General features: G+C 32.0%; 2 protein-coding genes across 7 annotated transcripts in view; one reads left to right on the forward strand and one right to left on the reverse strand.

The window, feature by feature from the left end:
- The window catches only part of LOC106093567 (paired box pox-meso protein), a 213,676-nt gene that overhangs the window by 166,468 nt on the left and 33,407 nt on the right, over window positions 1–13,801 (forward strand). The window lies entirely within an intron of this gene.
- On the reverse strand, window positions 9,911–13,299 carry LOC106093610 (proteoglycan 4-like). The gene is made up of 3 exons (XM_013260707.2): window positions 13,114–13,299; window positions 12,925–13,045; window positions 9,911–10,596 (listed from the first exon to the last, which is right to left on the reverse strand). The coding sequence occupies exons 1-3, from the start codon at window positions 13,231–13,233 to the stop codon at window positions 10,103–10,105; spliced, it is 735 nt and encodes a 244-aa protein (XP_013116161.2). The 5' UTR covers window positions 13,234–13,299; the 3' UTR covers window positions 9,911–10,102.

Consider the following 13,801-nt stretch of genomic DNA (forward strand, 5'->3'; position numbering starts at 1 on the left):
TATTATTGAGCTATGTGAGAAGTTTGCCCCTGTTCCTTAATGGAATGTTCATGGATAAAATTTGCATTTGACCATAATGCGGTTCTGCAGGCAAAGATTTCAACTTTAGGAATGTTTAACATAAAAAAAAATAAGTTTTTGTTTGTATGTGGGTTTTTCTATTTATAACACTGTAGCCTAGTGTTACTTCACATACTTTGAGGTTTGGGGTATTCCACCATCATCTCAAAATCTGCACAATAAACTAAAGAAACTCCAACGAATGCCAACGACTACTGCTGGATTCTGCGTAAACGAAGTCTTTGCTAAAAACACAAATGTTATTCACCACTTCCGGTTTGTTGTTGTGTTGTTCTTGTTGTCGTTGTGTAAAACAGTGGGGAAACGAATGACACACGACCAACCCAACGACCAACCGACCACTTTATGTAGATGTACTTTTAATACACTCCATTTTTCTTTTGACTCGTCTGCGTTTGTTGAAGCTGAGCGGGGTGGAAATTGCAGCATAACAATGCTATAACTTATGTGCCGTGGAGGAGGAGACGGGTGTAAGGAAGGGAACAGCAGAGGGGGGATGGGGGACGACTAGGGTGCGTATAAAGTTTATCATTTTGCTGGTTTTGTAACACCATCATCGTAAAATATAATCGACGGCAGTCGACGACGCCACAAAGAGATAATCATTGAAAGAATTTATGGGTTATTTTTGGATGGGTCCCTTTTTTCACTTAAATGCATGCCTGTGCGTATATATATATATGGCTGTGTGTGCATGTTTGTGCGTGTGCGTTGCGAAAACTTGTTTGAGTTTATTTGCGGTATTTAACTAGGACATGTATTTTACATGTTTGCACCCGAGAGTTTGTCCTTGTTAGCCAAGAGGCTCAGCAGCAGCCGCAGCCGCAGGAACAGCAATAACACAGCGGGAGCTGCTGTGAAAATCCTTAAAAATTGGGTGACGATATTGATACTGTGGTTATAAGCGATAAAGGATTAAGTCTGATTAGAACTGTATATGGATATTGGTGACAAGTTGAATGGATAACTAGATGGAGGAGGGGAGGAGAAACAATTTAAAAAAATAAATTGCGTTTGAAACTGAGTTAAGTGTTGTGCTGCTGCCTGGCATATGTTTTTGAAGTGAGAAAATTAAGCATATTCAAGGGATTTATTTTACTTTCTTTAAGTTTTTAAAACTCAAGTTTAAGTCTGCACTTTTTTTCAAACGAAAGCACCATTATTAATTTTTTTTTTAATTTTTTTAACTTTTTGTTAATTGTTTTTATTTTCTTTGTTCATTGCCTTAGGTATTTATTTATTTCCCGATGTTAATACCTCCGCTGATGCTTTAGTTTCCGATGGTGTTGCCTGCTCTGGCACTTCCTCGGCTGGGACCGGTATGGTCACCTCAGGTATGATCCCATTCCCTGTGGGAAGGATTTTACACTACTTGTTTCTTGTGACGATTATCACTCACCTATATCTTTCTGCTGGTTTTGGCCTGGTCAACTATCACAGATTTATGAGCACTTTTTTCAAAGGGGCCCCCCCTGAGGGCCTATCACACCACTTTTACACAAAACCAAAACAAACTTTCGCACTTTATGGGTTAATATGGTGGCAAAATTTCAGCACTAATTTCACTTGCAAAAAAAAAAAACAATAAAAAAATTTATGAAAATTTCAATAAAAAAACCAAGCAAGGAGAAAATTTCAATTAAATTTTCAATAAAGCAAGATAAAGCAAAATTTCCATAAAATTTTCTTTAACGAGAAAATTTTTAAAAATTATCTCTAAAGACCATATTTAAATAAAATTTTTTCTAAAGACAAAATTTCTATAAAATTTTTTCTAAAGACAAAAACTTCTATGAAATTTTGTTGTAAGACAAAATTTTCCCGAAATTTTCTCTTTCAAGCATTCCATGAAAAATTCCTCTTGAGAAAAAAAAAATTTATAAAATTTCACCTAAAACAATTTCTCTAAAGGTAAACAAATTTTCTCTAAAGGCAAAAAAATTTGTCTAAAGGTAAAATTTCAATGAAATTTTCTGTAAAGGTAAAATTTCAATGAAATTTTCTCTAAAGACAACGATTCAATAAAATTTTTTCAACAAATAAATTTCGATAAAATTTTCTCTTATGACTAATTTTCTTTGAAAATTTTCTCTAAAAACAACATTTCTTTCAAATTTTTTCAGCAGTCAAAATTTCGATGCAATTTTTCTAAAAATTAAAATTTTTATGAATTTTTCGATAGAAAAAAAATCTTATAAATTTATAAAAAGACAAATTTGTTTTGAAATTTCATCTTATAAACTTTTAAAAATATTTTCTCTAAAAACAATATTTTTTAACAATATGTTTAAAGTTCTAAAAAAAAAATTCTAAAAACCAAATGTCCATAAAAATCTCTCTAGAGCCAATAATTTTTGTTAAGATAAAAATTCTGAAAAATTCTTCAAATAAAAAATTCTATTAAATTTTTTTCTGGGGACAAATTTTCTGTAAATTCCTCATAAGAAAAAATTTGTAAAAATAAAAATTTGTAAATGTAAATTTGTAATGTAAATTTGTAAAATAAAAATTTTGTCTTTCGACAAAATTTTTATGACAATTTTATGAAAATTTCTCTAAAGGCAAAGTGTCTTTTTAATTTTTCACCGGTTATTTGAAATGAGTTTGCTAATCCCTTTTTTCTGAAACCGGTTTTTTAAAATCAGTTTTTTAAAGCCGGGTTTTTCCTGCAATGGTGTGGTGTTTGAACCCTATTTTTTTAACTCAGTTTCATAAAACCGGGTTTCTGAAATAGGTTTTTTGAAAGCGGTTTTCTAAAATCGGTTTTCTTAAATCGGTTTTCTGAAATCGTTTTTTAGAAACCGGTTTTGTTCTGATATAATCACAGCGTGCACCACTTTCCAACTTTATATTTCTTCAATGCTATTTTAAAAGTTTTCTTAACTCGGTTTTTTTAAAGCCTTTTTTCTGAAACCGATCTTCGTAGCTGGGTTTTTTTGGAACCCATTTTTTCTGACTGATCTAATCTGGTTATAGAGAAACTCGTCTGCCAATTATTTTCTTTTTCTATGTTATTTTAGTAGTTTTCTTAACCCTATTTTTTAAAATCGTTTTTGTAAACCGTCTGTTATCTGAAACCGGTTTTCTAAACCTCTTTTTCTGAAACCAGTTTTGTAAATTAGTTTTTTGAAACCGATTTTCTTATTGCGCTCTGTTCTGATTATAGTGAACATGGTCTGTCAACTATCTTCATTTTCTATTCTGTTTTAGCACTTTTCTTAACTCGGTTTTTTTTAAACGATTTTATGAAACCGTTTTTCGAAAGTGGGTTCTCTTAAGCCGGTTGTATAAAACCAATGTCTGAAATTGACTTATTGAAACCGGTTTTTTAAAACCGGTTTTTTGGAACTGAAACCGTTTTTTTTTCAAATCAGTTTTTGGAAACCGTTTTTGTTATAGTGATCTGATCAGATTCTTTTTATACCCACCATCATAGGATGGGGGTATACTAATCTAGTCGTTCCGTTTGTAACACCTTGAAATATTAATCTGCGACGCAATAAAGTATACATATTCATATTCTACATTCTGAGCCATGTCCGTCCGTTTGTCTGTCTAAATTACGATAACGTTCGAACGCGTAAAAATAGCTGCCCAAAATTTTGCCCAGATACTTAATATCGATGTAGGTCGTTGAGAATTGCAAATACAAACCGATCTCCCGATTTGACTTCCTGCGTCTGGAAGCCGCAATTTCTATCCGATTTGGCTGCAATTTTGCGTGTAGTGTTCTCTTATGACTTGCAACAACTGTGTCAGGTACGGTTCGAATCGGTCTAAAACCTGATATAGCTCTCATATAAACCGATCTCCCGATTTGATTTCTGGAGCCCTTACAAGCCGCAATTTTTATCCGATATGGCTGAAATGTTGCATGCGGTGTTCTATGACGACTTCCAACAACTCTGCTAAGTACGGTCCAAATCAGTTTATAACCTGACATAGCTCCCGTATAAACCGGCCTCTCAATTATCCTTGTTCGGTTCGTAGAAGGTTTGATTTTGCTAGTTTTTGCACTCAACGTGACAGGAAATTCTCATTTTAGGCTTTCTCTCTCTAAGCTCAGTGCTAAAATAGCAACATAAGTTTGCTAAAATATCCAACACATGTGTGTGTTGTGTTAGCCAGTACAGTTTGTTATTTCAGCAACCATATGTTGTTGTTAATTGACTTAAAAAATTTTTTTGAAAGTGCAAACATTTACTGTATCACAGCAGCTGAAATTTGAAGCAAAAGTTTGTTAAAACAACAGACAAAATCTATTAACTTAGCAAAGTTTTTTCCTCTTTTTACTCACTGCGAAAAGGGATTTTCATGTATAAGAATATTTTTACTTATGAAAATTTTTTAAGTGGAATTTTTATTAAATTGTATTAAATTGAATTTTTATTAAAATAAATAAAAAGCTAGAAAACATCATCCATCTTTAAAAAAATTGATGCGAAGCTGGAAGTTTAATCTGCATATGAAAATTGGACTTATAAGCTGTGCCACTCATTGTTAATGCAAATTTGCCCCTGAACATTACCTTAAGGATCTTCGGCAAACTTCTCACATATCAATGAGTTCTGTCTGATCCAAGTTTAAGTCCAAAGGTCTCCGTGGGGAAATCTAACACCAGGCCTGCGTAATCCGGCAAAATCGTAGAGTTTATCCCTAGTCAACAAAGTCTGGTGCAAAGTCAAGACAAGTTTGCTCTACTTTCTGACATTGGGATTCTGATTTCCCAGCCCTGGCTGAAACAAATGCCTATTTCTTCTTCTCTTGTTCTTACTCACATATAGTGGGGATTTTTGATAAAAGTTATGAAACTTAAACATTGAAATTCTTCATTTTATTCAGGTTTCTATGATTTTTTAAATGTATTTTCTATATAAGTTTGTTTTTGCACTTTCAACAATATTAAGCACCGTACTTTTCTTTGCACTTGGTTTTCAAAGTATGAACAAAAGAAAATTTTTATTTTTTTTATATTTTTTTTTTTAAATAATTTTTTTTCTTTTTCCTTCCTCATTTATTTAGATCTTTATACATATTCCTCAGAAGTTAAATCCTCGGCGGATTCGTTATTACCCATCGGTGTATCATGTAGTGATACAACCGGTAGCGGTGTTGTTACAGGTATGGTAGAGCACAAACTTAAGGGGAATTTACACCGAGAGATTTTTTGATAAAAAAAATTATTTTAATTTTTTAATAGCTTGAAAATTGTTATTTTTTTGAATTTAACAGTAATAAAGTGGTTAAAAAATTTTGTAATTTTTGATAAATCTTTTGGTGTTTATACCCCTTAAGAAAACGCTTCACTTTCACTATTTTTTTTTTTTTTTAATTGAAAATAATTGTAGTGTATTTACAAAAAGGGGATATTTGGAGGTTGTATTTTGTATTTTGCACTTTTATATAAAACAATTGTCACACAAAGTAGAATATGTTCTATCTCCACTATAAATTTGTCCTCAAGCATTGGAAGCATCGCTACTCCATGCTCAACTTAAAAAAGGACTTTCACTTAAGTAAAAATTGAAAAAAAGAGAAGATTTCTAGCACTTGGTTGAAAGAAGATAATATTCCTAAAAAAATCTCTTTTTTATGGGATTACTAAGCTATTTTCTGATTTTGTATACTTTTTCCTATGCGAACAACAGTTTTTCGCATTTTCCAAGTCACTTTATCTCGGCGAGGAGTCCACTCGTACATTTGCACATTATTTGCCTCAAAATCGCAACCTCGGCATCAAATCCCCAACTACTGTCAACTACGCAACCCTGATACACATTAATCAGGGTTGCGGATTTGGCAGTAATTGGGGATTGGATATCTGGGTTGAGATTTTGAGGCCGTATTCGTGGTTTTGAAGCCTGCGTCGAAGTCGTAGATTTAACTCGCAGTATGGTTCGAGGTTAAACAAACCTTACTTTGACTTCGAACCGGACTACGACACAATTCATTCAACACTAACTTTCAAAACCTTGTCTACGGTACACTCCGCAAACAATAATCAGCGGTACGGTACGTAAACAATAATCAGCAAAAGTGTGTGTGTATTGGTACTCTCATTGCCTTATATCTTACCCACCACTTATTTAATTTAAATTTTTTAAATATTGTTTTAATGATTTTCATTATTTGTTTTTTTTGTCACATTTTGTATATCTCGCACCTTTGAGTTGATTTTTGTTTTTGTTTTTTTTTTAATTACAAAAAACTTTTTTTTTCTGCGTTTATTTTTACTCCTTGTTGTTTTTCGCCCTCCCTTCAGATATTTACACATTTCCGTCCGATGTGAAATCTGTGCCGGTTTCCATAGTAACGGATGTTGTGTCTTCAAATCTTGGGCCATCATCTGGTGGCAATAATGTGACAGGTATGATGATTCAAATTCATTTGACCACTTTGAAAAATTTGCACTTTTGCACAACACCTTTAAGGCACAGGTTTAGGTTTCGTAGGGTTTATGTAGACTATTCCGCACAATTTTTAGAAATAGTTTGGTCTTGTATATTTGCAAAAATTTTTTATAATTTAAAGTAATTATTTTTGTTAATTTTTTTATGTTTTTTCTTTTGTTCCCAAAAAATTTTATTTACGAAAATTGTTTAAGAATTTTTTTTTAATTTTTTATAAAAATTTATTTTTTTAGAAATTGAAAAAAAAAATTTATTATATCGTGTGATAAAAAAAATTATGTTTAAATTACGTTCGATCGTCACTTAAGAGCGGGAGAATCCCTTTCTTACAACAGTATCTGTGGAAGCGTTTTTATCTTCAGGTATAATAATAGAGGATATAACGGGACCGAACGGTACAATTCTATGGAGTCTCTGACTTTAGTCAGACTTTAGTCAGAGACTCCTGGGTGACTATTTGAAAGATTTTTCAAGTGATGCTTGAAAATCATCAGAACAGACAGCTTCATAGATCTTGTGAAGTATTTCTCTTTCAAATACACGAAGTACTGCCTCTTGTGGTATTGTGCCATTTGAGAGAGCGAGAGAGAAGATGTCAGACTTACGATAACACCTAGCCTCTTCGATGGTCTGTTACGCGCTTGCTTCTTATTATTGCTGATCGATTGAACAATGACCTCGACAGTATTTTCCCTGAATCTACCTTCCAAGGAATTTGGTCCCACCACTGTAAAAAGTCGTGCAGTTTGAAAAATGGCAAGCCTTTTAAAGGGTGATTTTTTAAAAAAATATAGAAACATTTTCCAAAAAAAAACATAAATTTCAGAAGAATACATAAAACCTCTATTTGGTCCATATAATTCAATGTTTGAAGATTATTTCATGCAAATGTTGACCATGACTGCGCCTCAAATGTTCCATCCGCTTAGTTCAATTTTGGTTCAATACTATTTCCAACGTTTCGGCGGGTATCTCACGAATAAATGCTTCAATGTTGCCTTCCAATGCGTCTACACGAGCTTTAACATAGCCAATTGACCGGTCCCTAACGTGAAATAAAATGTTCACCAAACTCGCCTCTCAATAAGGCCAATGTTACCGGCACCGTCTAGTTGAAACCACAAGCTCTTGCATTTTCGGCAAAAAAGTTGGATATCATCTCATGGTAGCGCTTACCATTCAAAGTTGCGTTACGATTCGCATCATCTTTGAAGAAGTACGGTCCAATGGTGTCACTAGCCTATAAACTGCACCACGGGTGTCAGGAGCCCTTGGAACTTCGGTTCCAGCCTGACAATGGTAAGGCCCCAGTAGGAAGAAACGTGGTGGCTGTGGTTTGTACCCAAATCGCGGGTAGAGCGTAAACTCGGCGTGGCACTTCTTCCAGGTGCCGTGACCCATAGATCGGAAGGAGTTTTAGGTAGTGCAAATACGTGGGATCAAATTGGTACTCATGTGTGGGTTACTACATGTGGGGGCGTTGGTAGACGGATTGTATTCACCCTTGGGCCTTTGGCCTCGCAGGTTTGGGCCGTGATGGCAGGCATCTGCGTTAAACACGACATTCGTGTTCCAGGCAGTGTGGATTACACCCTACCACAGCCGATTTTTGATTAAAAGTACTGTACCACTATTCCTGATAGTACCGATTAGAACTTCGATATCCCTGGTAACAGAAGTTACATAGACTTCTATACGGATGGTTCCAAACTAAACGACCAGGTGGGCTTTGGGTTGTGCTCCAGAGATCTAGAACTGGTCATATCGAAAAAGTTACCCGGCCGCTGCAGTGTGTATCAAGCGGAGATCCTTGCAATTAAGGAAGTGGTGGAATGGCTAAGATATAATGCCATAACGAAGATTGGCATAAATATCTTCTCAGACAGCCTGGCAGCCATTAAATTCCTGAAGAATGTATTTCTGAACACAAAAAACCGCCCTCGACTGTCGCATATCTCTCAACGACATGGCTGAATAGTTCAAAATTCACCTGTTCTGGGTGCCGGGCCATAGAGATATCCCAGGGAATTGTAAGGCGAACAAGCTTGCGAGACTAGGAACTACCCTACACATGCCAGGGATACTGGAATCTGTGGTTATGCTTCTAGTGACATGTAAGCTAAGTTTTCAGAATCAGGGCCGAAGGACAACGAATGATAGATGGTCACAAAGAGGTGGCTGTGAGCATTCCAAAACTATGTGGCCTAATCTAGATTTGAAGAGGTCTACTGCTTTGCTGCCATTGGCTAGAACAGACGTCTCAGTCATTGTGTCCGTCATGACCGGTCACTGTCTAACCGGAAAACAAACTGACAGACTGAAAGTTGCCAGTACTTTTGCAGAAGCTATGAGGACATGGAAGAAGAAGAGACTATAGAACACCTTCTGTGTGTGTGTCCCGCAAGAAGGAGTTCCACTTTTGGTTCTCATTTCTTTGTGAACCTGTCTGATTTGGCGGATGTGAACATTCGCAAGTTATTGGCCTTTTTAAAGTGATCTGCATGGTTCAACTGTAGAAACTAGAAGACATCTTCCTTCTTCTGTTGCTGCAGTATCACAATGGATGAAAACGTCTACGAAAGTTTTTACAAAAGTCAAATTTTGAACAAAATTTCTATGAATATACTTTAATAAGGTATATTTTTTAGTTTTTCTATAAAATTTATAAATTTTAATTTTATTTTTTGAATCGCATGCCTATAAGACCAAACAAAAGAAAAAAAATTAATAAAAATTCTGTTGTAGTCTTCATAATAAAAAAGAAGGAAAAAGAATTCTTCCAAATATATATACCTATGCGAAAAGTTTTTTTTTTTTGAATATTTTCGCTATAAACCTAAAATTAGTTGCTGGTGCTGGTTATTAAGGGATTTTGACTTTTGACTTACCTCTTTGCCAATGAAATTTAAAGTAAGGAGTCTTGTTTTCCCCCCATTAGAAAATCACTACGTTATTATAAGTTTGGCACTCGTTTCATTTTTCAACTGCACCAAATGGATTTTTTTAATTTACTTTTTTATTTAAAAATTGGTTTAATTATTTTTTTCAAAAAAAAAATCATGTGTCCCTTCCCAGATCTGTATACATTTCCCTCGTCAGATGTTAAGAATACACAATCAACGAATTCGTTAGCTAGTGAAGGAGGTGTGGCCTGTAATGAGGCATCATCGGGCAGCGGAAACGGAAGCAATGTTACAGGTATGATCACACAGTTGGCTGTGTTAGTAGAGAGCCAGAAATAGGGCATTAAGGTGATGGTGTGATGATGTGATTTGATTATTGCCATTGTTAGGGAAGAATTTAAAGATTCTTTATTGGAAAACACACATATATAACATAAACTTTAGTCCGTTTTTTGGCACTTAATTATAAAGCACTTTCCATAAAAACAAAAAACTTAAAAAAACGGACTTTAAAAATTGTATGCAACAATTTAGATGATTAATTAATTTGGTTTTTGTTTTGTTTTTTTGTTTAACAATAATTTCTTATTATTGATAATTGATTTGTTTTGTTCTCTCCTCATCTTTATTGTCTTAGATATCTACACATTTTCCTCCGATGTTAATGCCTCCTCTGATGGCATGCTCTCCGATGGCTCCAATAATGGATCAAGTGGAACCGGCGCTGGAGGTAGGGTCCTTGTCCTCACTTTTAGGCGTTGTGGTTTCTGTGACAACCGCGGCGGCGGCGGCAGTTGTGGTTGGGGGTGTCTGGGTTGTTGCCTGAACTGTGGTGCTTTCCGCCTGGGCATCAGCCTTACTAGCCTCTTTGCCATCAGCGGCCTGCGCCGTCTTAGAGTTTTGTGTATTTTTAGCAGTATCGTTGTTGGGTGTGCTGGTAATTGTAGCCTGGTTAGCCGATTTGTTAGCACTTGGTGTTGATGTAGTCGATGTCATTGTTGTTTGTGCACTTTGTATTGTTGCTTTTGGCATTGGCTCAAGGCCCAAGGCCCTTGGTGATGGTTTACCATTATTTGCTATCGTTGTTGTTTTTGTTGTTGTTATTGTCGTTGCCTCCTCATTCTGAGGATGATGATAATAATGATTGATATATTGCAACGAATTTAGATTTTGATACGAGATATTGCAATCCCGGCAAATTTCTGGAAAAACATACAAAACACATATTTGTTTTAAATCAAATTAAGCGATATATGAGCACATTATTTATTATTTTTTTTTATAAATGCACTTAGAGACTAGAAAAAAAACAAAAAAATTTTTGAAAGTTTTGTATATAAAAATGCATGACTTAATATTTTGCCTATTAATTGGAAACATTTTTTTGTGTATGAGGAAATTTTGCAAAATTTTTTTGTGATTTTTCATTAGCATAGAGAAGAAACAAACAAATTTAATATTTGAGCTAAAATTATTCTTTTTAATAATCCTAAAAACTGCAAATATATATATATATATATATATATATATATATATATATATATATATATATATATATATATATATATATATATATATATATATATATATATATATATATATATATATATATATATATATATATATATATATATATATATATATATATATATATTTTTTTTTTTTTTATGATTTTTTAAAAAAATATTTTTAAATAACAAAAGTATAATTTAAAAATTTTATAAAAAACATTATTGTGTTATACCTTTGTGAGTTAAAATGATTTTAGTTATTAAAATAAAAAAAAAAATATTTTAAAAATTAAAAAAAAAAAATTTAATAAATTTTTCGCAAAAAAAATTACAAAAATTAAAAAAAAAATACTTTTTTGTTGATTAATTTTTTTTTTGGTTTTTAATAAAATATTTTTTTTAATAACAAAAATATATTGTTTTAAAATGTTTGATATTTAAAAAGTTAAAATCCCAAAAAAAAAAATTTTTATTAAAAATTAAGAAAAAAAATTAAAATTTTTTTTATGGAAAAAATAATTGGTTTAATTTTTTTTGTGAAAAAAAAAATAAAATATTTTTTTTGTGAAAAAAATTAAATAATTTTTATTTAAAAAAGTTAAAACCATAAAAAAAATATTTTCTTAAATAAAAAATAAAAATTTAATAAAAAATTATATTAAATTTTTGATGTAAAGAAACCTTAAAAAAATATTTTTTTATAAAAATTTTTTTTATAAAATATTTTTTAATAAAAAATAAAAATTAAAAATTTTTTATTTGGTTTAATTTTTTTTTTTTTTTGGGAAAAAACATAAAATTATTTTTAAAAAATTTTCAAATAGTTTTTTTTTGTTTTAAAAGATTATTTTTTAAATGGTGTTAAAAAAAATGTATAATGAATTTTTGATGAAAAAAAAAATATTGTTTAAATGGGTTAATTTTTTTTTGGGAAAAAAATTTAATTATTTCTATTTAAAAAGATTAAAACCATAAAAAAATATTTTTGTTTTATAAAATAAAAAACAAAAATTTTAAAATAATTTTATAATGAGTTTTTTGATGCAAAAAAAAATATAATTTTTGTTAAAAATAGGACATTTTAATGTATTTTAAATGGCAAACTGCAATCTGGAGAATTATTCAAAAAATATGCGAAATTGCTTTTGCGAGCTCTTATATAAAGAAAAATAATTTTTAAAATTTTTTTTGTTCTGCACCTATCGTATATTTATCAAAATTGTTTCCCTGCACACAGTAATATAGTTGGATTTTTTAGGTACATTTTATCTACCAAATTAACATTATCAAAAACGAGGGTTACAGAAGATCGATAGACTACCCAATAAAAAAAATTAATCGTTTTAATATTATAAATTGATCTATTTAAACTTTAAGACTTCCATAGTCAGACCAAATATAACCCAGATAGATCTATCCGGATATACATACACCGAACAAAAACTTGATGCCAACAGTGGTGACAGTAAAATAATACCAAAACTATACCATAAGGTATACATGCTGTAAAGCATTATAAATACCATACGGTATTGTTTTGGTATTAACTCGAGGTATTGCTTCACTTTCAATACCATTGATACCATACGGTATCAATTTTTTTCTCGGTGTACTTATATCCTATATATCGTCAATCATCCTAAGCCACTTCTTTAGACCCTATCAGTCCCATTTTTAAATACTTCACCTTTTAAACATCTACAAACCGAATAAGTTTTTGTACAATTTTTGGCAGATCCTAGGGCAATTTTTCTTTCGGTGTACTTATATCCTATATATCATCAATCATCCAAAGCCACTTCTTTAGACCCTATCAGTCCCATTTTAAAATACTTGACCTTTTCAACATCAAAAAACCGAATAAGTTTTTGTACATTTTTGGTAAATCCTATGGTGGTAGTTATCCAAGGCTCGCCCCGGCCGAACTTAACGAGCATTCGATTTATTATGTTCATCGGTTAGATTATGTTCATCGGTTAGATTTCATCCACTTTTTTACTTGTTACAACTTGTTCTTACCATATTTTTTGTTTCTGGAAGTTTTAGTATTTTCCTTTTCTTCACTACGGCTATTATAATCCTCATATTCTTCGCTATTATCATCAAAATAGGAAAATAAGTCCGAGAATAATGAACGAGGCTAAATACAAAGAAAAACAATATTATTATGAAATATTACCTATTTTAAAGTTTCAAACTTCAACTTACTCTCCTCTTACTACTGTCTTCATCTACAAAATCTTCAGAATCCACAGCATTTCCACAACAAAATCTTGTTAATTCTCCAATTACAAAGAAGAGTAGAAATATTTGAATTTTACAAAACATTCTCTAAACTGTTGTACGGTACGTCTATCTTTGAACTCGTTTCGAATACGTTTGAAACCCACATCATTTACATGTCAACGTTTTTATATGACTTTTTTGCATGCTATGTCTAGTATGTGTGTGGTCTTCATTCGAAAAACGTGTGGAAATTTGAAAAAACAAAAACAATATTAGTAAAATGATATTTATTATGCAGGTTGTTAAACTACCATAGTTGTAGGAGGAGATGGAAAAAAACATAAAAATGTCGAAACGACTTTCAAAATGCCCTACAGAACACAAATGAGTTCTATAAACTAAGGGGAAGTTTAACGAAAAAAAAAATTCTAACTCCCCAATGAAAATTTGTTAGCTAAATTCAAGTAGAATTGAGAAAATGGTTGTCTCATATTCATACACTGAATACTTCATTGAAGAACTTAAAATGCTTGCACCTCCTTAATTTCTCTTACTACTGAGATATTTTCTAATGCTTAACTTAAATTGCTTGTATATCCTTGGAATTGTGTTACCCCACCATTGTATTAGAAAACGGGACAAAATTTACTTCAAACTTAAAATGCTTGCA

This window comes from Stomoxys calcitrans, chromosome 2, assembly GCF_963082655.1.
Source record: "Stomoxys calcitrans chromosome 2, idStoCalc2.1, whole genome shotgun sequence".
Lineage (NCBI taxonomy): Eukaryota > Metazoa > Arthropoda > Insecta > Diptera > Muscidae > Stomoxys > Stomoxys calcitrans.